The 24102-nt window shown below is 51.5% G+C and overlaps 2 protein-coding genes and 1 long non-coding RNA gene across 3 annotated transcripts in view; 2 read left to right on the forward strand and 1 right to left on the reverse strand.

Annotated features, from left to right (window-relative positions):
• Rtf1 (RTF1 homolog, Paf1/RNA polymerase II complex component) overlaps positions 1-7782 on the forward strand; it is a 63910-nt gene extending 56128 nt beyond the window's left edge. Inside the window, exons 12-18 of the mRNA XM_052723745.1 lie at positions 228-305; positions 824-945; positions 1106-1163; positions 2523-2600; positions 3367-3462; positions 5347-5458; positions 5707-7782. Coding sequence (XP_052579705.1) covers positions 228-305; positions 824-945; positions 1106-1163; positions 2523-2600; positions 3367-3462; positions 5347-5458; positions 5707-5813 — 651 coding nt within the window. The 3' untranslated portion in view covers positions 5814-7782. The remainder of the gene's footprint in view (positions 1-227; positions 306-823; positions 946-1105; positions 1164-2522; positions 2601-3366; positions 3463-5346; positions 5459-5706) is intronic.
• A 6276-nt stretch (positions 7783-14058) lies between these two features.
• On the reverse strand, positions 14059-15290 carry LOC128100466 (uncharacterized). The gene is made up of 2 exons (XR_008214803.1): positions 15177-15290; positions 14059-14504 (listed from the first exon to the last, which is right to left on the reverse strand). It is a non-coding gene; the product is annotated as an uncharacterized LOC128100466 (long non-coding RNA).
• On the forward strand, positions 14835-24029 carry Itpka (inositol-trisphosphate 3-kinase A). The gene is made up of 7 exons (XM_052722638.1): positions 14835-15411; positions 21911-22007; positions 22084-22300; positions 22425-22629; positions 22862-22963; positions 23252-23323; positions 23435-24029. The coding sequence occupies exons 1-7, from the start codon at positions 14929-14931 to the stop codon at positions 23636-23638; spliced, it is 1380 nt and encodes a 459-aa protein (XP_052578598.1). The 5' UTR covers positions 14835-14928; the 3' UTR covers positions 23639-24029.
• The last annotated feature ends 73 nt before the right edge of the window (positions 24030-24102 follow it).

Consider the following 24102-nt stretch of genomic DNA (forward strand, 5'->3'; position numbering starts at 1 on the left):
TGCTGCTGTTTATGGATGCCTGCTCCTTTAGACTGTCCCAGAAGAATCTCTAACCCCGGAAACAGCAGTGTCCCTTGGAATGAGTTTGTTCCCCCCTCTGGGGAGTGGCACTGCTTTAGGATGAGCAGTCCCCTTTAACTACAGCTTACCTCCAAATGGGCTCGCTTAGCCCAGCTACAAAAGTAGTTTAGGAATACCTCACTGCTGATGTCTCCTCTCTGCTACAGATCGTAAAAGAGAAAGAAAGGTTCAGAAAAGCTCCCCCAAACTATGCCATGAAGAAGACTCAGCTGCTCAAGGAGAAGGTAGGACTTAAGCTTCAACCCCTGTGCTTGTCATGTTAAGATGGAGAAATCACACTCATGTCCATTCTCTGCCCCAAGTCAGGGAGAGCAGGATGGGGGACCATGGTGGGCCCTGGGATAAGCAAAACAGGGTGTTCCTTGCTGTCAGTGCAGTCGATCTTTTCCTAGTCCTGTGTTTGCTTTACTATGAACCCCACTGTGGCAGGTGGTTTTCCATTCCATCCATCGAGATAGGATGGACCTAGTTATGGAAGTTTGGCCATGTGGGCCTATTTTCTAAGGTTAATTAATGGTGCATCATTCCTGTCTGGGCTCACAGAGCCCGGTAACTAATGGGAAGGTGGGTATTCTACTGTTAAGAACAAAAAAGACGCCTTGACTTTGTCAAGTACTTTTGTTGCTATTTCTTCACGTTTCCTCTCATTGGTTCATCGTGTGAGGTGCCTTACCTTTGCTGTATGAGCCATTTAATAGAGAGCCAACAGCAGCCAAGAGCTCACATGTCTCTCTGTGTGCAGGCCATGGCTGAGGACCTGGGAGATCAGGACAAAGCCAAACAAATCCAAGACCAGCTAAATGAGCTGGAGGAGCGGGCAGAAGCCCTGGACCGCCAGCGAACCAAGAACATATCTGCAATCAGGTGTGTTAGTGATCCTGTTTTGGTAAGGACCCTGGCCTTGGCTGGCCTGTAGTCTTGTACATTCAGTGCTGCACAGACCCCACAGATCTCTGGGGTGCCGAGGTGCAAGCTGCCCCACCCCCTCACAGCCCACTGACTGACGACGCCTCTTACTTTGTAGCTACATCAACCAGCGGAATCGGGAGTGGAACATTGTGGAGTCTGAGAAGGCTCTGGTGGTGAGTTTTAAACTTCACATGGATTACTGAAAGAAACTCTAGTAAAATGGTAGGAATTCCAGCATGATGGCACACACCTGTAATACCAGCACTTGGGAGGTGGCAGCAGGAGGGTCAGTAGTTCAAGGCCAGCCTCAGCTGCTTATTGTCCAAAGCCAGTCTGGGTTATATAAGACTCTGTTTCAAAAAAGTAAAATCAGGTCTAGTGAGCTGGCTCAGCAGGTCAAAAATGCTTGCCATGCAAGCTTGGTGCCCTGAGTTCAAGCCCTGGAGCCCACGTAGAGGTGGGAGAGCCAACTCTACAGAGTTGTCCTTTGACCCCCACACAGATAATCATGGCAGGTATGTGCCTCCTCACAGGTAACAAAAGAATTTAGGTTAAACAAAAATTTTTTTGTATATTATCCATGTGTGGTTTTAAATTATTGAAATGATATACTTTTAGCATGCGTTCACTCTGCTTCATATCTGCCCCTAGCATTTTTAATGTATGATACAAACTAACGGTTTTCTGGCCTGTTCTGCCCTTACATTCATTTTTATCTTTGCCATTGGTGCTTCTGTATCTATTTTGTTGTGTGGGGGGGGTTTTGGTTCTTACTCCTGTGTCTAATTTGTTAGTTGGGTGGGTGGGGTTGGTTCTTGCTCCTGTATCTGTTCTGCTGGGGGAGGTTTGGTTCTTGGGCCTGTATCTGTTGGGGGTGTGTGTGTGTTACTCCTGTATCTGTTCTGCTTGGGGAGGTTTGGTTCTTGCTCCTGTACCTGATCTGTTGGGGGGGGGGGGGGAGTTGGTTCTTGCTCCTGTACCTGATCTGTTGGGGGAGGTTTGGTTCTTGCTCCTGTACCTGATCTGCTGGGGGAGGTTTGGTTCTTGCTCCTGTACCTGATCTGTTGGGGGAGGTTTGGTTCTTGCTCCTGTACCTGATCTGTTGGGGGAGGTTTGGTTCTTGCTCCTGTACCTGATCTGTTGGGGGAGGTTTGGTTCTTGCTCCTGTACCTGTTCTGTTGGGGGGGTGTGTGTTACTCCTGTATCTGTTCTGTTGGGGAAGGTTTGGTTCTTGTTCCTGTACCTGTTCTGCTGGGGGAGGTTTGGTTCTTGCTCCTGTACCTGTTCTGCTGGGACTTGGTTGTTGCTCCAGCATCTGTTCTGTTGTTGGGGGTTGTTTTGTTTTTGTTCCTGTTCCGCAGCTCAGCCTTGAACCCAGGCCTTATGTGTGCTAGGCAAGTGCTTTATCACTGAAAGGACAGACAGCTTTTGAATTTTTTCCTAGTTCCTTGCAAAGATGTTATTTATAATGTAAGCTTAGGACAAAAGAGAGGAGGAGGAGGAGGAGATCTAATGCATATTTTCTGTTTTAGGCTGAAAGTCACAACATGAAAAACCAGCAGATGGATCCCTTTACTAGGAGGCAGTGCAAACCCACCATCGTGTCCAATGTGAGCGCCTGAAGAGGACGTTTTTAGTTGGGACCTAGATTCTAGGACATAAAATGAATTCCATTAGGAAATTAATAAAGAAGTTAAAAATAATGTTTTTCTAGCTGGGATTTGCTTGCCTTGAGCTTGGGTCTGGATTCTTCCTTTTTTATCTTGCTATAGGGCATACAGGTAGTGAAAACCTGGGAGTTAACCCTCCGTATCAGGGTGCACTGAAAATGTGCAGCAGATGTCAACATAGGAAGAGTCCCTGATCCACAGTGGTTGCGACTAGAAACATCCCAGAGCTTGGGCATATTTAAACTTGGAAATATTTGCAGTATATATAGAGATAAATCTTGGGCATGAGACCCAGGTCTACAGAAGAAATGCATTTGTTTCAAATGTGTGTATATATCACCTGAAGGTAACTTTAATCATACCTTTAGTACCTGTTTTTGACAATAAATGAGATCAGATGTGGAATCTTCCACACATGGCACTGTGATGGTGCATAAAATTTTAGATATTGAAGCATTATGGGTTTTGGATTTTCATACTAGAGGGTGCACAGCCTGTATATGTTGGTTAGTATGGGGGCCTAGATGGGCTGTTTTGATGGTTTTAATTGTGCTTTTCTGCAGCTGACTTGAGGGAAACTCCACTGAGCTGCTAATGGATGCCCAGTAGTACTTGTGATGTTAGTGGGAGTAAATGGGACAGAATTTGGCATGGGACTCTGAATGTTAAGTAATCTTTAAAATAATTTATGTATTTTCTCTCCCAGTCCAGAGACCCAGCTGTTCAGGCTGCCATTTTGGCCCAGCTAAATGCAAAATACGGTTCTGGAGTATTACCAGATGCTCCAAAGGAAATGAGCAAGGCAAGTATAGTGCCTCCCTGCGACTGTGGAGCTAGGCTGCTGACTAGGACCTCAGAGGCCACCTTGCTTTGTGTAGGCCTGCTGTTCGTATAGGGAGGAACGTGGGTTGGGCTTGTGGGCCTTTCTTCAGCTATTTACGAGTGTACTCACTGGTGCTGAATTGTCTTTGATTCTAAACTACTACTTACTGAGGCCTTGACTGTGTTCAGGCCACCGACTTTCTAGACTTCTGCAGCACGTTTCCTCATAGAGAAAACAGTGTCCTGTGGATCTTACAGGGTGATTAGAAGAAACAGGTGACAAGTAAGGATCAGACAGTTGTAAGTGTAAAGGCAAAAATGGTAATCCCGGAGAGGCTCATTTCTTTAGTTGTTTGTTTTTTTTCTTTTTTCCCTGAAACATCTTACTGTGGCCTTGGCTGGGCTTGAACTTGCAGAGACCCTTCTGCTTCTGCATCCTCCGAGTGCTGAAATTACAGATGTGGTGGCACATGCCTGTAATTGGAGTACTCAGGAGGAGAAGAAAAGGGACCAGGAGTTCAAGAGCTTGAAGGCCGGCCTGAGGTCATGAGACTGTTTCAGAGAAACCGGAAATAAACAGGAACTGGGGGCGTGGCTCCGTCAGTGGAGTGCTTGCCTAGTGAGCCCCATGGGAACTGGGGTGGCGCGGGCCCATTATGTTTCCCTGGCGGGGGCGGGGGAGGGTGAAGGCTGATGTATCAAAATTGAAGCGAGTAGTTTTCAATTTCCGAAGTTGCCCTGACTATCCCATGAATGCCTTGAATCTTGGGTCCGAAGGGGCCTATTGTCTCAAGCCCACCTTTTCCATTCATATACCACAGACAAGTCTTCCTTCCATCTCCTTTCCACATTGCAGCCTAGAAAGGCTCTAAAAGGGAAGACTGTTCATGGCCCCGTCTGGTTTCCCTGAGAGAAACAATCTGAAAGGGGCCTTAGAACTAGAAAGTACAGCTGAGTTGGAGAGAATGTGCCTGGCAAGCTCAAGGCACTGGGTTCCACTCACCAAAGTGTGTGTGTGTGTGTGTGTGTGTGTGATTTTATATACATCTCAATTACAGAAAGAAGTGTCAGTCACAGGGGTGGGAGGCTAATGAGATGGCTCAGTTGGTAAATTCTTCCCTCAAAAGATGAAGATTTGAGTTTGATCCCCAGAACCCATGTAAAAATGCTTAGGATAGTGGTTTACATCTGTAATCACAGTGTTGAGGAGTCAAAGGAAGATTCCTGGACTTGCTGGGCGCTAGCCTAGCCTAATTGATGAGATCAAGGCCAATGGGAGATCCTGTCTGAAAGGAGATATGTAGCATTTCTGAGGATCACATACAAGGTCATCGTCCACATGGGTGTTGCACACGTGTACATTAAAAAAGATGGGCGGGCCGGGCGGTGGTGGCGCACGCCTTTAATCCCAGCACTCGGGAGGCAGAGCCAGGTGGATCTCTGTGAGTTCGAGGCCAGCCTGGGCTACCAAGTGAGTTCCAGGAGAGGCGCAAAGCTACACAGAGAAACCCTGTCTCAAAAAACCAAAAAAAAAAAAAAAAGATGGGCGGGCTTATTATAAAAAGCATGTGATTTTGAGTGAGAGCTTTGACCATCCATGACTGCTGTTTCTTTAAATCTATTTGTATGTTATTTATCTTATGTTGTATGAATGTTTTACCTGCATTTATGTGCCTGGTGTCCACAGAGGTCAGAAGAAGGTACCTGATCTCCTGGAACCAGAGTTACAGATGGTTATGAACTTTCGTGTGGGTGCTGGGAACTGAATCCAGATCCTCTGAAAGTGCTCTTAACCACTGAGCCAGCCCGCCAGCCTCTCTGTTTGCATTTATGTTTTATAATTTGTTTCCTTTTCTCATTGCAGGGTCAGGGGAAGGATAAAGATTTGAATTCTAAGTCAGCCAGTGACCTCTCAGAAGACTTGTTCAAAGTCCATGATTTTGATGTGAAGATTGACTTACAGGTTCCAAGCTCAGGTGTGTGTGTGTGTTGGGACTTGGAAGGGGCACTAAGGACCAGATAGATTTGTGGGTCTCTCAGCTTTGAGTCTTGACTATAGGGAAGAAAAGGAGGTACCTGCTTCTCAGGATCCATAGAACCAAGGTCAGATAGGGCACGGGTCCTTCTTGAGAGCAGACTCCAGTCAGCAAGGCTCCCTGAAGAAGGGAAGCCAAGATCAGAAGGCCTGTACAGATCCTAAGTTGGCCAATTTATTCTTTCCCAGAGTCCAAAGCTTTGGCTATCACCTCCAAGGCCCCACCAGCCAAGGACGGAGCACCAAGGAGATCTCTGAACTTAGAAGACTACAAGAAACGACGGGGGCTTATTTGAGCACTCCCAGCCTGCTGCTTCCAACCCTGCATGCCCGTCAGAGTCCAGCTTTCCTCTTTTCCTCTGATTTGCCCTCTTTGGGCTGGAGCAGCAGTGGAACTGGGAAGAGACTCTAAACTGCCAGTCATTGTAATATAAACCATTTGCTGTATAGCCCTCCCTTGTCTGCACCATCTCCCGCCTCCCGCCAGCCCCCCAGGTCCCACCCAAGGTGGATCTGTTCCATGTCTTTAGATTTGTGTTTGCCCTCCCCACCCACTTTTGGTTTTGAACTAGCAGTTTGGCCACTCTGCACATTCAGTATTCCGGGCAGCTGGGGTTCTTGCCGGACCCCTGGTGGCAACAGTGGCAGCACTTCAGTGTCCTCCAGACTGCCTTGGGCCCGACCTTGACCATGGCCCCTAACCCTTGCAGAGAGCGGGAACTGACGTCTGCCGAACTCTTTCCTCTCATCATCTTTCCCTTCTTCCTGGGTCCATGGAAGAGGGATTTTCAAAAAGTTTAGTTTCCAAAAAGTGTACATTTATGGGGAGGGAGGGGGTCTAATTGAGAGAGAGTGTGTGTGTGTGTGGGCGTGTGTATGTGTATGTGTGTGGATTTTTTATCATTTTTTAAAATGCAGTACTCTTTGTATCAGTCTGTCATGGGTCTATAGCTGTTTCAGATTTTTTTTTGAGCTGTACTTGAGCATCTGAAACTGCAAGAAAGAAACTGATTAAATGTGATTCTTCTTACTAAACAGGCCTGACTGCTATAGCTGTGTGACTTCCTCCCCTTTTCCCCAGCACTGCCCTACCCCACAGGAAACTCCCTTCTAGCCCCCTTGCCCCACACGCTGTGTCCTAGCAGGTGGGCAGGAAGCTCGTGGCAGGTCCCAGGGAGGGTAGCCAGAGTCTTGCTCATTGCACAGGTACAGCCTATAGCTTCTTGACTGAACGTAGCATTTCCTGTCCCCTCCCAGTGTGCCTACCTGTCTTCCTAGTTGACTCTGTTTGATGTTTGGCAAGAATAACATTTTATTTTGTTTTTTAAAGAAATAATTCAACATGAATGTGGAGAGCAAACACAAAAAGATGTAGGTTTCAAATGTTACCAGCATGTGCAGTGGTGCGTGCGTGCGTGCCCGTGTGGGTCTGTGTGTGCATATATACGTATGGTGAGCATATATATATTGTTGTGCAGCTAGGGTGAAGCCAGCAAAGAGGTGTGTATGTCGTTATGAAATGTTTGAAAAGAGATAAGCTGACTGCTTGATAATCATTCTCAGGTGTAAAGCTCCAACTGTAAATAAAAGTGGCATTTAACAAATCTTTTCAGAACAAAGTACAGCTGATGATATCCTCCAAGCACTAGGCTAAAGGAACAGCTGAGAGCTGCTGATTCCACACGACGATGAGGGCTCTGTACTTCACTGACTCCTGTATAAGGAAGGGATGATGGGAAATCATGGAATTAAGTAGTATTTAAACAAAAATGGACTTAATAGTTCTGATGGTTGAGTAAAGCCTTGGTGTTGCTTTATCTTAGTTTACATTTTTACTTTTTTAAAAGCAGCAACAGATGGTTTTGAAGAAGTATTGTGACTGTAGAATCTGGAAGCGTGGCTCTGCGCCAGCCAGCCATTGTAGCTGTGGCACGGAGTTGGGCAAAGGACCGGTGGTGGACTCCTTGCAATCATACATACTTGAAGAGTCCATCGACTGAAGCTCTTTCTAGACTGTTGTGTAAATGTGGAGTCACAGACTGTTGAACACCTGCACTCTAGCAGAGTCCTGGAGCTGCTGGGACCTCTCCTATCATGTCAGACTTGGACTTTTTTCTTCTTGTTTAAAGGACATAAAATCATAGAATCCATATAATCTGTGGAGTCATCCTGACCCACGTGTAGATCTGTATCTAGTATCATTTGGATTTGGACAAGTGTCAATGACATTATGGCTGTGTAATAAAATTTTTATTAAAACCACCACACACTGTAGCCCCTTTGCCACACCCCACCTGCAGCTGCTGAAACCCTCATGCCGAGACCAAAGCACGGGGCAGGGAGAAAAGCCCACCAAAGAAGATCGAAAGGTAGCCTGGCACCTGACCGCCTGTCTGGCGAGTCCAGTCAACATTCAGCATCACCTGCAGTCTCAGCTGAGGTGGGACCTCTGAGCCAAGATCTCAGCCAGTCATGAGACCTTAGCCTTGTCCCACCAACAGGGCTTCCTGGTGGGTCAGTCTTTCTTATGCTGGTAACTAGCCTCAGCAGCTTGTCCACCACCCGAGCTTCTCTGCAGTGTTGAAAGGTGGAGCACCCAAGGCTGTGGTCTCCATCTTTTTCATTCTGGGAAGTGACCCTCAGTATCCAGATGCCTAGATCAAGCTGTCTGTATATCTGGTGTCTGATTTCTGACAGGGGCAGAGAAAGTCGGTTTTTGTTATTTTTCTGTGAAGTCCTGACTTGTCACTCAAACTGTAAAGATATTTGTAAATAAACTTGATGGCATTTTAACAAGGGGTCAGATTTAGTACATAGCTTGCATCCCAAGTGGCACCCTTAAAGCCCCGTTTGAAAGTCTCAACTCCTTTGTACCCCCTGCACTTGAGGTTCTGCGTCCCCAGAATGACAGTAGCTGTCCTCAACTCTTCTTTGTTTGGTTTTGGTTTTAAGTTTGGTATTTGAGACAGGGTTTCTCTGTGCAGCCCTGGTGGTCCTGCAACTGGATCTGTAGACCAGACTGGCCTCGAACTCAGAGATCCACCTGCCTCTGCCTCCCAAGTGCTGGGATTAAAGGTTTGCATCCCCACTGCCCAGCTGTCCTCAACTCTTAAGCAGCATCCTCATAATGGTAGTTCCCTGGCCCAGTATGAGTTCCAGCATGATTCAACGGAGCACGCAGTTACCTAATGTGCTGCCCAGCCCCAGCCAGAACCTGATCCTAACAGCTTTCTCATGGCCTAGGCACAGTTCCTTGGCCTAGTGTGTGGAGCCGGAGGCCAGGGACTGAGTATAGCTGATTTGCAGCAATCTTGCCCTACATGGTGAGATCTGAGAGCTCCCCATAGTGCTGAGGCAGTGTCATATTTATTTCCTTACCACTGTGTAAGCAGCAAAGACCTACAATCATCCTCAACAGAGGTGGTAGAAGCCAGGTGCCAGCTGCCTGGTGTTGATAAGATGGGACCCACAAGTTACCAGATGTTACCACTCACTGCTTGACTGTTGGATACGAACAATGAGTAGACAAGCCACTTTGTTTTCAGTATCTGGTTGCTGTGTGGCAGCCACTTGCTGCCTGGCTGAAGAAGACAACCTCCAGTACAGGTGGAGAGAAGTGTGTAAGCTTCTCCCAGGAGAGGAGACTGTCCTTTGAATGGCCTAGCTGCTCTAAGGAGCCAGGAAGCCATTAAACTCAGTTCAAGCTTATTCACTTGTTTAGCGTGTTTTCAAAGATTGAAGGCTGCCACTGGGTTCCTTTGAGCTGCACTGAGGAACTACAAGGGGCAGCATTTGTAAGAGGGTCCCCTGCAGCTGTAAGGCTGCCTAGGCCTGCCCCAGCGTTCGGGGGATGGCACCTGGGGTAACATCCGGCCGCTGGAGTGCAGGTGCATCTAGGCACTCCAGCCTGCTATGTACCCAGACAGCCAAGGACCAGAGGCCACAGCTGGTTCAGGGCCCATCACCCAGCACCACCGCTTAATCCCTAGGGATAACCCATTTCTTTGACAGTACCTCATCTTTAGATGGATAATGTGCTGGGCATGGTGGCCCATGTCTTTAATTCCAGAACAACCACCAAAACAGCGGTAGCTAAATTGGCAGTGTTCGTCTGGCATTCAACAAGGCTCTAGGTTCAATCCTAACAGGTGGAGGCTGCATGGATTTAAAAAAAAAAAATTCAAGGTCATCTTCAACTACATAGTCAATCTCGCGTGGGGAATCTTCCAGGGGCCTCACTCCTTCCGTGTCATTCTCCGGCCTTTCAACATACACTTCCACTAAAGACTCGCCCACACACACAGCCCTCAAGAGTATTGAAACTCAAGCCAGAAAAATATAAAGAATTCCAGCAAATTTCCAATTCTTCCCATAACTACATCGAAGCCAGGTCCAGAAGTGCAAGTTTATCTCCACCGACTTACCCTGGGGAACTCCCTAGCTGAAAAAGTCACCTCCTCGGAAGCCTTCCTGGGACTCGCCTCTGCCCTGGGTGTCCTTCCAGCTCCCCCTAGCGCAGCACTTACCAGTGGGATTGGGAGCTAACCCCAACCAGGGAGCACCCAGCCTCGAGGAGCGCTTACTGGACCACAGATAAACGAAGAAGAAAGGAGGGGAAAGGATCAAGCTGACATCCTGCCAGGATGACCGTCCAGCCGCGGTACCCGCAGCAACAGGAACCCAGGCTTCCCGTACGTTGGGTTCTAGAAACGGGCTGCGAAAGGTGGAGCCGGCCGGCTGGCTAAGAGGATGTGTCGTACGGGATCTGGTGGGTCCCGGGTCTTGGCAGCCCTACAGGAGGGTGAGCAGCAACTGGGATGGGCGTGGCCTGCACCTGTGAGTGCTTGCACGTGCGCGAATCCCGCCCTCCCCCCCCACCCCCACTCCGCAGCTGGAGGCTCCCCAGGATCTTAACGGAGTGAGGTATTGACACCCAAACTTGATACTGGATCATAGTGCCAGGTGACTCAGTGACCTAAACTCACATGCAGTGAGCCAATGGCAGCTTCCCGTGGTCCCTGCTTCCAGTCCTACTCTGATGCTCTGTGGACTAGGTCCCCTGAGAGGAGGTCACATCTGCAGGTTCAGGGTTTTAGTTGAGAGCTGTATCTCCTACCCCTTCGACTGGGAAAGGCAGGGAAGTTCCCGATGAGCACTTACTGTAGGCAGACCCAGCACATCCCTAGTGTGCGTGGGGCTTTAAGCAGTCAGCCTCAGTTTCTCCCTGTCCTCAGGCCCTCCCAGAGGTCATCACTTCCAAGTAGCTGGCCACTGGGAGAGGCCCTGCAGCTCCCTGTCCTCAAGAGAAGGTGTAGACTTAATGAACACCGGCTCCTAAAGGAACTGCAAAACCTTGCTTCTGGAATGTGTCAGGAGAGACTGTCGTAACAGCACATACATAGTGACACTTTGGTTCATTTAGACAAGGGTGACATATTATGGAGGGCTAACCAACTGCTAATTCCCAGGCCTGCTATCATTATGACTGAATATTCCAGAATATTGTCACAAAGACTAAGCTATTGGTGTGGGGCAGATTGCTGGAGAAGAGATGAAACCCAGCACCAAGAAGTGTCAGAGGTTGGGACTGTCCAGGAAGACACCTTGCACATTTTCTTTTCCAGAAGGAGACCTGCTCTTCCCCACCCTAAAATTGAGATTGGGTCCTGGTTCCCACCAGTCCTCTATCCAGAATGCTCTGGGCAGAGCCAAACATCAGGGTGGCCACTTGAGAATGTTAGAAATACATGAAGAAACCGAGAGGCCAAGATTCTCGGGGCTCCACTGACAATCCATTGGAAACAGTAAAGGAAGCTCGGCAGCATCGTACGGCCAGTTTTCTGGTTGGCTCCTTTGTGGTTTTCTTCCCGGGAAATGTGAAATGATGATCATTCCCAGGAACGGGGCCATTTGTTCCTAGATCCTTTGCATCCAGCACCATGTCTGGTTCGCTGCAGCTCCTCAAAAGGTGCTTGTTTGCCCTGTGAGTGAGTCGAGGTATTCCCACAAAACCCTGGAGTCTTACAGTCAGAACATCCCTTGGAAGGCCCATCCCCCCTAGAGCATGTGCTACCAGAATGAAATTTTGTATTCATCCCACCTGGTCCAGAGGAAAGTGACATCCCAACGCCCCGCCCCCCATCACTGAGCTGGCTCTGGTGAAGAGGACCTGGAGTCTCAGAGTAATGGGTCCCTCATTCAAGAGTGCATGATTTCTTGCCCCCTTTTCTTCCCTTGCTTGTCTTAAAAGGCTGGAGGAGCTGGAGAGATGGCTCAGCAGTGGAATTCCTTATCCAGAGGACCTAGGTTTGATTCCCAGCACCCACATGGTAGTTCACAACTGTCCGTAACTCTGGAGTTACAGTCCAGTCCCAGGGGAACTGACACCCTCTTCTGGTCTCTGTGAGCACTGGGTACTCATGTGGCACACAGAGAGGCATGCAGGTGAAACACCCAAATACATAAAATTATATATATATATATATATATATATATATATATATATATGACAGGGTTTCTCTATATAGCCTAAAGATCCACCTGCCTCTGCCTCCCAAGTGCTGGGATTAAAGGCCATCACACCCGGCTTAATATATATATTTAATTTATATATATATATATATATATATATGTACATATTATATGTGTGTGTGTTTCATTTAAAGAAGCTTGAGAAATTGCACCTGAGCTGATAGAGATGGGGGTAATGAGCAGTTAATTTTGCTTCAGCACCTGGAGTGGAGGAGGCTAGAGAGAAATTAGACATCCCCCACACACACCCATCCCTCACCTTGCTCATCCCATTTCCGGGGTCCCCTTTCCCGTATTTTGTATCCCATGGTTGTTGCCCTCCAGGAAAGACTGCCCTCACACATGAGTCCAGAGGGCCAGGCACAGAGACAGGACTCCTGCATCTTAGGATATAGTACCCTCCACACCCTGAGATGCCTTGAGAACACAGGATGAAAGCTAGGTGTAGTGGTACATGCCCGTGATCTCAGCCCTCAGAAGGTCGAGTCAAGATTGGAGGTGGTGTTACACAACTTTAATTCCAACACTCAAGAGGTAGAGGCAGGCAGATCTCGGTGCGTTTGAGACCAGCCTGGTCCACACAGTGAGTTCCAGTACAGCCTGGACTACAGGGTGTGACTTTATATCAAGCAATGCAAGGAAGGGGAAGTAGGAAGGCAGGGAGGGAGAAACTTAATGTGACCCACAGGAAGAGAAATCAGGGGCCTAGTTAGGACTCCCCAGCTGTGGGGTTGAGCAAGTGCCCTAAACAGCACTCTGCCTGTAGGCTCCTATGTCTCCGTTCATCCATTCCCTATTGTACTTACCCATGCAACAAAATACACCTGGACAGGCATGGCAAAGAACAATTTATGTTGTTATTGTGGGAAAAAAATGGTTTCATGTAGCCCAGGCTGGCCAACTTATTTATAGCTGTGGATGGCTTGAACGCCTAATCCTCCTACTTCTGCCTAATGAGTCCAAATAAGGTACTGCAGGCATTCAACATGCACCAAAGGGCAATTGCTTGGCTCCTGCTATGATGGACCTAAGACTTGGGTGAGTATATGATATAAGGAGAAAAAGAATTTTTGAGTTTTCTCTCAGCCTACTCATATCCCCAGCATTGGCCACATACTACCTGGCACACAGGTCCCCAGCATGTTCTCTCCTCCCTCTTCTCTGTCAGGTCCCAGTCTACCCTCTGAGGACTGTGCCTCTGAATTCCCTGCTACAAACTGGCATAGCTCTAGGCCTTACAGCTCAAACATCCAGAGCCCCTACCTGCCCCCAGAGAAGGTGTCCGGATCCTCCATGGAAGGGGCAAGTACTCAAACTTGTCTTTTCTTTTCTCTTGTGCTTTCATTCCCTACACACACACACACACACACACACACACACACACACACACACACACACACACTCTTGTTCTTCCTTTGGCAGTCCCCTGGGATCCTTTTTTCTTTGCCAAAGGTTCTCATCCTCCCTCTGAACACTAATTTCCCCTTTCCCTTGCCCATTTTAAATTCTGGCTGAAGAGAGAAAAGGGAAGGCACACACATACCCCTGTGCCTTTGTCAGCCTTGGAGGCATCTCTCCTGGAGATGCACCAGCAATCTCAGGCTCTAAGTGTCCAAGGAGGGTACCCTCAATCTTCTGGCATTTAGGGGACGGCAGAAAATTCTGGCTTCTGCTCACAGTAGCCTTGCAGCTCCGCAGAACACCAGCATGCCAAATCCACAGACCTATCCGGAGATGACAAGGACTTTGCCATGTCTGAACTTCTCTGTCTCTTCTCTCTCCCCAGTTGCACGGCCGCAACTCTAAGCAGGTGAAGTTGTCGTCTGTTTACAAATAGGGATGAAAAGGGTGCCTAAATTTCCATCTAAGAAATGGTGGGCCCGAGAGACTGGCTATCCACTACAACATTAGAGCATCACACTTTTTTCCCTTTCTTTCGTGTTTGTTGGGCATAGAATCCAGCATATGCCACATGCTAGGCAATGCTCTACCATTGAGCTACGCATCCAACACCCATCTCTAAATTTTACTCTCACAGCAATCCTATGAAGTTGACAGCTCCTCCAAGAAGGAGAATCAGCAGTTCAGAGAAGCGAAAGGACTCTTTGGAAGCCACAAAGCTCCAAAGGAAGGGGAGGGGAGGGGGAGGAGAAACTTAGCACCTCCAGCTAGTGGGGGGCTGGAGAGGGCGGGGGAAATGCAGGCCAGAAGTAGCTGGGATACTTGGAGAGAGCCAGGCTCCGCCTCTTGACCTTGTTCTCTGCCCGCCGGGAAGTGGGGAGCTTCGAGGGATGGGGGCAGGGAACAGTCTCAGCTCGACCCTGGGCACAGAATCTCCAGTTGGGCGCATGCCTTGGGGTGTGGCTTCCTTGGATGGCTGATGGCCTTGAACTCTGGATTAAGGGGCCCAGGCCAGAGAAAAGCCCCAGAGACTCAGAAGCCTTCGACCAGGAAGACTGAAACAAGGAAAAGAGTACGAGGAAGCGTGTGAAGGAGCAGGCGCAGCTCCTTCCCGTGCAGGTCAAGACCCTAGGATCGCATTGAAGGAATCCTTGAAAAACCGGAGAGGGCATAGGGCTCAGAGGCGGAGCATCCCCTCCTACCTCCTCGAGGGCAGGTCGAGAGAGATGGTGGGAACCCGACCCGAGCCTTCCCTGCGACTCTGGGGGAACCGCAGGCCTTCTGCGGCGGCGAGGGCCGCGGGAGGCCCGCGCTTTCTCAGAAAGTGAAAGGAGTGGGCGGGGGGCGCGGCCGGGGCGGGGCCGGGCGGGCGTTGCCGAGGCTCCGCCCCGGGGCAGTCCCAAGCCCCGGGCGCTGAGCGTCTCCAGTCCCCGCCGCGCCGCGGGCTGGTGGGCTCGGCTGCTGCTCCGGTGTAGGGAGATGACCCTGCCCGGGCGCCCGACGGGCATGGCGCGGCCACGGGGCGCGGGACCCTGCAGCCCTGGGCTGGAGCGGGCCCCGCGCCGGAGCGTCGGGGAGCTGCGCCTACTCTTCGAGGCGCGCTGCGCCGCGGTCGCCGCCGCAGCAGCGGCAGGGGATCCCCGGGCCCGCGGGGCCAAACGGCGTGGGGGACAAGTGCCCAACGGGCTCCCGCGGGCTGCCCCTGCCCCAGTGATCCCGCAGCTCACCGTGACAACCGAGGAGGACGTGGCCCCGGCCAGCCCCGGGCCGCCAGAGCGGGAGGGGGACTGGCTCCCGGCCGCTGGCTCGCACCTGCAGCAGCCACGCCGCCTCTCCACCTCGTCCGTCTCCTCCACCGGCTCCTCGTCGTTGCTCGAGGACTCGGAGGACGATCTACTGAGCGACAGCGAGAGCCGGAGCCGCGGCAACGTGCAGCTGGAAGCTAGCGAGGACGTGGGGCAGGTACGGGCCGCGGGGGCGGGGCCAGCGGGGGCTGCGCGCCGGGGACTCGGCTCCCCGCTCTGCTGGGACCGGCTCGCGTCCCCCGCAGGGAGTCCAAGCCTCACTGATCGGGAGCTACATGGGGGGGCGGAGAGGGACCCCGGGACGACCTCTCGCCTTGGCTCGTTTTCGGGGGCTAGGCAGAAGATTGTGGCTGAGCGCTTGGGCGTCTAAAGGAGGGTGAGGAGTACGCGACCCACCGGGAGGGAACCAGCGGGCATACCTGGGTCACTGTCAGGTCGGGCTGGAGAGATCAGAGCGGGGTAGCCTTGCCCCGGGAGCCCGGGGAGAGAAAGGGGCGCGTGAGCTCTTGCCTCTTTCTCCTCCCCCTCTCGGTGCCGCGGCCCCACCCCCGCCGTTGCCACGGTTTCCCTCTCCTGAGTGGGAGTGGAGCGGAGCTCCTGGCTCTGCTCCGGAGCCGCTGCCGTCTGCTCCCCGAGCGCGCACGAGGCGTGGACGCGGGAAGGGAGGGGCGCGGGACTGGGAGCTCTGGAACCCAACGGAACCAAGATCCACTTGGTGTGCCCCCTTACTCCCCCTGGCCCACTGCTCCTAAGGGTGGTGAGGAAGGGAAACTGAGGCTGACAGAAGAAGACATGATTAGCTTGTTGGTCTCTGCCTCTAGTAGTGTGGATGTTCCGGAGCCGATTTAGCCCTCAGATAACACCGGCTAGTGTGAAGTGAAGTTATTATTCGTGGTGTGGCCCTCCTTGGACAGCAGGGCCATCCCTCACTTCCCACCCCTGTACTGGAGATTGAACCCAGGGTCTCAAACGCGGTGGGCAAACAACCCACCACTGAGCTACATCCCCAGCCCTCTTTTGTTTTGATTTTTTTTTTTTTTTTTTTTTTTTTTTTTTTTTTTTTTGGTTTTTTGAGACAGGGTTTCTCTGTGTAGCTTTGCGCCTTTCCTGGATCTCGCTGTGTAGACCAGGCTGGCCTCGAACTCACAAAGATCCGCCTGGCTCTGCCTCCCAAGTGCTGGGATTAAAGGCGTGCGCCACCACCGCCCGGCTCTTTTGTTTTGAAACCGTCTTACTAAATTGCCAAGTTAGAATGAAACACAGCAGGTAGCCGGTTCAGGCCCTGAACTTGGGATCACCCCGCTTCAGTAATCTCCCTTGTTTTAACCATGGCCAGATACCTACATTAACTTCCCGTGGACTGTGCAGCGTTGCTCTAGATGCATTTTATGCAGGCGTTTCTCGAGTGGAAAGAGAGACCGGGAACGCCCCACTCTGCTTCGGTACCCTCCAGCCCTGCCCGGAAGGCCGGGTCCTGGCGACTTCCAGTGAGAGTAAGACGCGCACCTGCGTTGCCTAGACGCCTTGAGAAGAGCGCTGAGGTGTGGCCTGGGCCTTCCGAACCCGGCATCCCTGCACACAGGGGTTGGACCGAGGGAGGGGGCTGTATAACGGCTCGAAGTACGGCTGTGACTCAGAGACTTACAATACCCAGAGAGGGGGTGACACAAAAGAGAAAAGCGGGGGGGGGGGGCTCACAGCAAGGCTGCCGTCCCTCCTCCCGCTTCCCGTAGCCAGGTGTAGGTGCGGGGGCTCAGTCACGAGCCCGCTGCGCCCCTCGCCCTGAGTCAGCGTGCCCTCGGGCGGGTGGTCGTTCTTGGGGCGACTCTAGGCTAGGTACTGAGGCGAATGCTGCCGAGGCTCCCCCAAGACCTTGGCCTGTGAGCAGTGGGAGGACCTCTCAAGAGCCAGAGCAGTAGATCGGCCACTCCCTGCTCAAATCTCTGACACCTGAGAGGCGGGTCCCCGGGAAGGGCGCGACCGGTGAGCTCGGAGGACCCGGGCTGGGGCGCAGGCACACCCGCTCCCCTGTCCCGCCGGGGAGGACCCATCTAAGCGCTCCGGGAGAGGCTGCGCGGAGGAGGAGGACCCGCAGTCCAAATCTGGGTGCAGTGTAGGTAGCCCAGGCAGGAGTCGGGACATGGAGGACTACTAGCTGAAGTTAGCCATCCCCTGCAAGTCTTCGTCGTCCTCTCCCACCCTAAGCCTTGGCGTCTTCGGGGAGCCTCCAGGAGCAGGTCCAGATGGCCTCTCAGGGCCCTTTCAAACTCCCAGGCTGTGTCTTCCAGGCTTTCCCAACCCCCAGCCCGCGGGGCCTCCCCGAAGGCAAACAGCCCCGAGCTGCAGATAAGCCTGGAGCTGTTGACAGAGGCTGCCTGCGTCTGCGTGGAAGGGCCGGGAGCGGACTTTGCCTCACAGCAGGCCCACAGCATGCCCGCCCAGGCTGCCCTTAAGGGCTTCCCCAGGCAGAGCGGGTCCCACTGACCGTTAAGGATGCACCTGGGGAAAGATCCGGTGGCTGCACTCGAGGGCAGCCTCCTAGCCATCATCTCACACCCAACCCGAGGCCCTAGGAGGCTCGGCCTGCCTCAGCCAGGCTCTCTGACCTTCCCTTTACTTCCCAGCGCCTGTACAGCCTGCTCAGGGCAGGGCTTGTAGGGCTGGGCAGCTTTGCCCCTCCAGCGGCCTTTCCTCTGATGGAAGGAAAATTCAGGAACAGGAAAGCTGAGCGAGCCAAGGGAGAAGCTGGAGACCTCCTCCAAGGGCAGGTGCCGTGGCTCTGAGGCCTTGGCTGTCTCCTCAGACAATTGTGGGGGTGACCCAAGCAGAAGAAAGGGCGTTTGGTTCTTCTGTGGTTTTATTCTCTCAATAACTCAGGCTAGGTAAGGAGACCTGGATGCTGTCCCCTCCTGGACTCAGAACCCCCACACATCATTTTCCACTAATTATAGAGCAGAATTTAGGTTAACAGACTTCCTTTTTAAAAAGCAAATGCCCATGGGAAGGTGAAGTCGTGGGTCACTTATACCTTAGTGCAAATCATTTTGTAAATTTAAATTGCTTGCTCTGCCCACCATCACCACAGGGAGTGTTAGTTTGACAGGACAATTGGAACGGGGGTGGGGGTGGGGGTGGGGGTGGGCTGGCAGAAGTTTCAGCCAGGATCCGTGACTATAGAGCGGTGGTTCTCAACCTTCCTAATGCTTTGATCCTTCAGTACAGTTCCTCATGTTGTGGTGACCCTCAACCATAAAATTATTTTCATTGCTACTTCATAACTCTAATCTTGCTACTGCTATGAATTCCAATGTAAATATCTATGTTTTCCAATGGTCTTAGGTGACCCCTGTGAAAGGTTAGTTTGTCGCCCGCCGCCCCCCCCCCCCCCACACACATACAAGGGATCAAGACCCACAGGTTGAGAACCTCTGTTATAGAAGCAGGGACCAGGATGGGAGCTAAAGACAGAGTAAAGGATGCGGTCTGGCAGGAAATAGGCTGTCTGGGTTGATGGGAGGAACAGACATCCCCAAGGCTTCCAAACAGAGCCTAGACAAGGGAGGATCTGAGACTGAACACAGCAAGTCCCTACCTATGGAGACACGCTTTCTGCTCATCCGTAGGGGTAAGAAATTATCAGAGGGTCCTCCTGTGTCATCATCAGGGAGTCCTAGACACAAGCTTCTTGGCCTTTGCTCCAAATATCCAGGTAGCCTGCGGCTGTGTGTTGGCTGGTGGAAGCAGCCTCTTCCTGGAGGGAGGGCTGGGCCCTATCTTCCCTGCCTTGTTTATGAGCCAAAATCCTCACCCACCCACCACCCCAAGAATGATTCTCTAGCAGGCTTTCTGGATACACTTGTTTGTGAGTGCATTACGTTCCCTGCAGGAGAGGGAAGATGGTAGTGAGTTGACCTCCACGGCACTTGAATCAACTGGTTCCATGTTTGACCATTTCTGTTATTGGCAAGGGAGCTACAGCTGGTTATGAGAAACCTCAGGAGGTGGCTGGGAGGCTCGGCTAAAATCACGGACATGAAAGCTCTGTGTTACCTGCACAGTTACTCTGCTACTGTTTGCTCATCTGGGACTCACAAAACCAAAGCAGCAAGAGATTTGTTGATACTGTTACCATTCATCTGTTACCATACTGTTACCAATCGCCCCAGTGGTGGTATATACATTTTTTAAAGATCTATCTCAAATGTTTCTCAGGCTGGCCTCAAACTTCTGGGTTCACACAATCTTCCTTTCTCAGCCTCCCAAGTAACTGGGATCACAGACATATGTCACCGTGTCCAATCATCCCACTTCCACCTTCAAACCCCTTCACCGAAACCACAGGACTCCGAAAGGAAGGACGGTGTAGTTTCCTCCCTCACACAGCCCAGCTGGCCCTCCCATCAGGATGACTGCAGAACTAGATGTATCCTGATTAAATTCATTCTTTCCCCACTCCCCACTCTTCCCCACCACTTTTTTTTTTCTTTTTGAGACAGAGTTTCTCTGTGTAGCTTTGGCTGTTCTGGAACTCACTCTGTAGCCCAGGCTGTCCTTGAACCCAAAGATCTTCCTGCCTCTGCCTCCTGAGTGCTGGGATTAAAGGCGTGCGCCACCACCTCCTGGCTCCCCCAAAACTTCTATTAGGCTTCTCAAGCCACCCGAGTCTTTCACCGTTAAACTCATCCTTTGATGAAGACGGTAGTGAGAGGCCTCAGGTCTGTCTCAGAGATCAAAACCTTCACAACACCCTATAACTGCAAATTGTTTCACCTTGTAAAAGTGGCCTGTCATGTGGTATCCCATTGGACCCCCAGAAGGAAAATATAAAAACTGCTAGAATGATTGGACCATGGTAGGAAGTTGGGCTGATAGAGAGCATAAGCCAGAGCCTGGGAGTCCAGAAACAGGGCATGAGGATGCTGACTTCTCTGAGCTTGCATTTCCCTGTGTAGCGGGACTGATAGCAGCTCATATTCATGCTGTATGGGCATCATGATCGTCATTCTGGGAATATCTGATTCTCAAGTTGAATGTGAGAGAAGAGTTTTAGGATGCTTCTGCTAAATACACATGCTACATCCATCACCTTCCTGGAATTTTACTTGAGGATTTGGGAGGAAGGGAGTTTTATAATAAAACTTGGACTTATTATGCAGCAAAATGCAAACCTTGTATGTATTTAAAGATTTATAAAAGGAGTTTTGAAAGATGTCATGTTTCTAGTGGGCTGCTTCTGGCTACACCCCCAGATCCCTGGGGATTGGACATGTGATCACGCCCTAGTGTGCCATGTTGGGAAAGTGAGAGCAATGATGACCGTGGGAGGGAGGAGAAGGTGCCTGGTGTGCAGTAGGCAGTCAGTAAATGGTGGCTCGTGTTAGGGCAGCCGCTACATCCTCCCAGAGGAAACAGGCCCACACAGATGATAGCTCTGCTTGAACTCGCTGAGCTAGAAAGTGAAGGAAGCCAGGACTGGAAGCGACTGCTCCCTCCCAACCCCACCTCTTCCTCACAGGCAAGGCTTTTTGGTCAGTAAGCTCCCTCCTCATTTCTTAGCACTCCATTTTGGCAAGGAGGCCGGTTTCTGGGTTCTAGTAATTCCTCTACAAGACAAGCACCTGTGGGACAAGGCTTCAAACAAGACATACATGAGCAAATCCCTGCCCTTCAAAGAGCAGATACAGGACTGCTGAGTTGGGGGTAGGAGGTAGAATGGTCCAGGGTGTGAGATGCTTTCAGGATTGAGTGGAAGCCAGAGTAATGAATGGCCTTGAGGCCAGAGATAACACCCACAAATACCTCCATTAACCTGCAGTTTTATTTAAGAGGACAGGCCTTCAGCTTTGCATCTCATCTTCAAGCCTTAAGTTTCTCGATCCAGATCACAACCAAGGATGCCTTGGGCTTTTGGCTTTGTCAGCTAGTAAGGAGTACATGGGATTCAAGGGTAGCTAGAGGGTCCTAAGGAGCCTGTTCATAAGCCCTGGCAGGCTGTCCTCCCTTCCCTGGTCCTGTGTAAAAGGTTGATTGTGATTGGTCTGCCTCCCCAAGTGAGGAAATCCAGTACCTAAATTTGGCTCAATTCTCTCCATATCAAGGAATCGGACGAGGAGCGTCAAACTCAAGCTATACTCATTTCAACAGTCCAGAAAGAGTAATTGTTTCCCCATTGCACAGATGAAAAACCAAACAATACACAGAAGCATTTTTCTCAGGCCCCCTGAGGCCTTGGTAGAAATGCAGATTTGTAGTTCCATCCCTGGCTTACTCAAGATGTCCCTGTGGTAGACCTCAGACTCAGCATCAAGGGTGGCCTCCAAGTGATTCTGATGTTCACGAAGTTCAAAAACCTCACAGAGCAGTTCGGTTACCTGCCCACTCAGTGGCAGGGCTGGTTTCAGCACCGAGCCTCCTGATACTAAATCTCGGGCTCCTTTCAGAAGACTAGAGACGCTAGAATGACCATTTCTCTGCCTGTCTCGGTACCTGCCGCGCTGACTCACAATCCATTTTCTTTGGGTAGGTGGGTGAGTAGTGAATGCTTGGATGAAAGACCTCAAACTGCTTCGCGTGGGGTGGAGTCAGGGTGAATTCTTACACTAGCCGGGAAGGGCTCACATGTTACAGAGATGCTGACCTGGACTTGTTGCTTTCAGAAAAGCCACTGGCAGAAGATTCGCACCATGGTCAATCTGCCGGTCATAAGTCCTTTCAAAAAGCGCTACTCCTGGGTGCAGTTAGCAGGGCACACAGGTGAGCATCAGTGCAGGTGGGTAAGGTGGTTGTGACAGGAAGGAGCTGGGCAGTTCTAACCGGTGCCCTTCCGCAGGGAGTTTCAAAGCTGCAGGCACCAGCGGCCTGATTCTGAAGCGTAGCTCAGAGCCAGAGCACTACTGCCTGGTGCGGCTGATGGCTGATGTGCTGCGCGGGTGTGTTCCTGCCTTCCACGGTGTGGTGGAGCGGGATGGTGAAAGCTACCTGCAGTTACAAGACCTGCTCGATGGCTTTGATGGGCCCTGTGTGCTTGACTGCAAGATGGGTGTCAGGTTTGTGTCCCCTCTCTGGGTCGGGCAGAATCGGGGCGGGGGGGACCAAGGAGCTGGGATAAAAGCTCACACGGGGGTCCCTGTATGCACGCTTCGTGCTCTGGACCCTACCTGCACCTCACAGAACCTACCTGGAGGAGGAGCTGACCAAAGCCCGAGAGAGGCCCAAGCTGCGGAAGGACATGTACAAGAAGATGCTGGCGGTGGACCCTGAGGCACCTACTGAGGAGGAGCATGCACAGCGCGCGGTCACCAAACCACGCTACATGCAGTGGCGCGAAGGCATCAGCTCCAGCACTACGCTCGGCTTCCGCATCGAGGGCATCAAGGTGGGTCAGGCTTCCCTGGCTTCGTACAGCTTTTCTTCTGCCCCGACTTCAGGGCTTGCGTGTCCTTCCTTTCCTGACCTCCTGCCTCACCTGCCACCAGGAGGCGCCCTCTGGTGGCCGTCTCTTGCTCCCCAGAGGTTAAGGCCCCAGGGAGGTACCACTGCCCTTTGCATGATCCTCTCTCCCCTCAGATGGGCCCGGGTCCCTGACACTCCTTGCCCACCTCCTTCAGAAAGCCGACGGATCGTGCAGCACTGACTTCAAAACTACACGAAGCCGCGAGCAGGTGACTCGTGTCTTTGAGGAGTTCATGCAAGGAGATGCTGAAGTGCTGGTGAGAAGAGGTTCCCAGAACCCTGAGGTTTGGGGGCACCTGTTTACAAGGGAGCCTCCTGGTTATTCTTTCTAACGTCCTTACCTATGCCACCCCCCACCCCCTACCCCCGTGGTAGCACTTCCCTTATTGTACTAGAACTGTTTTCCCTCCTCTCCTGTGTGAGCCACGTTTGGGGGTGGGGACGGGTTGTGTCTTCCTCAGCACAGTAATTTGGCAAGCTGAAATGCATGGTACTTCTCAATGTCCCTTGGTGTGAAATTAATTTGTCCACACTAACCCTTCCAGAGGAGGTATCTGAACCGCCTACAGCAGATCCGGGACACCCTGGAGATCTCGGATTTCTTTAGAAGGCACGAGGTAAGAGGTGGGTGGGCTCGGGGGCTGGGTTTGTGCTTTATGAAATCAGAGAATGGGAAGGGGGTGCTCTCTGGGAGAAGCAGGTGGCCTGACTGCCATGGGGGTCGGCAGGTGATTGGCAGCTCACTCCTCTTCGTGCATGACCATTGCCATCGCGCTGGTGTCTGGCTCATCGATTTTGGCAAGACCACGCCCCTCCCCGATGGCCAGATCCTGGATCATCGGAGGCCCTGGGAGGAGGGCAACCGTGAGGACGGCTATTTGCTGGGGCTGGACAATCTCATTGGCATCTTGGCCAGCCTGGCTGAGAGATGAGGCTGGGCCCTTGTCCCCCCACTTGGGCCGGCTGGTCAGACAGATGTGGACCTGTGGCTGCATCCCCACCATGCATGCCGGCAAGAGACTGGAACCCCGCTGGGCGGGCAGTTCACATGGTCCTGCAGGACCAGGCGCCATCCACTAAGGGGGTATCCTACCAATACCAGGAGTTGGCCTCCACACAAGCCAGTTTCCCAGAGCCGAATGACACTAGTTTACAGGAGGGGAAGGAAACAATGGGCTTCTCCCTCAGCCCAGCTCTTCTCAAGTGGCTTTGCACCTCCCTAGAGGGGCCAGATCCAGAATTTTATTTCCTAAATGTATAGACTTACTGGTCTACCCTCCTACACTACAGTGGACACCCTTCCTAATAAAACTCAAAGACACAGCTTCTGTGACTCAAGCCTCATCCTCTTCTCCTCTGGTCCTCTCTTCCTTAGTTCCAGACTCTTTCAAGTTCA

Source organism: Peromyscus californicus, unplaced genomic scaffold (assembly GCF_007827085.1).
Source record: "Peromyscus californicus insignis strain IS unplaced genomic scaffold, ASM782708v3 Scaffold_7__1_contigs__length_154581171, whole genome shotgun sequence".
Classification (NCBI taxonomy): domain Eukaryota; kingdom Metazoa; phylum Chordata; class Mammalia; order Rodentia; family Cricetidae; genus Peromyscus; species Peromyscus californicus.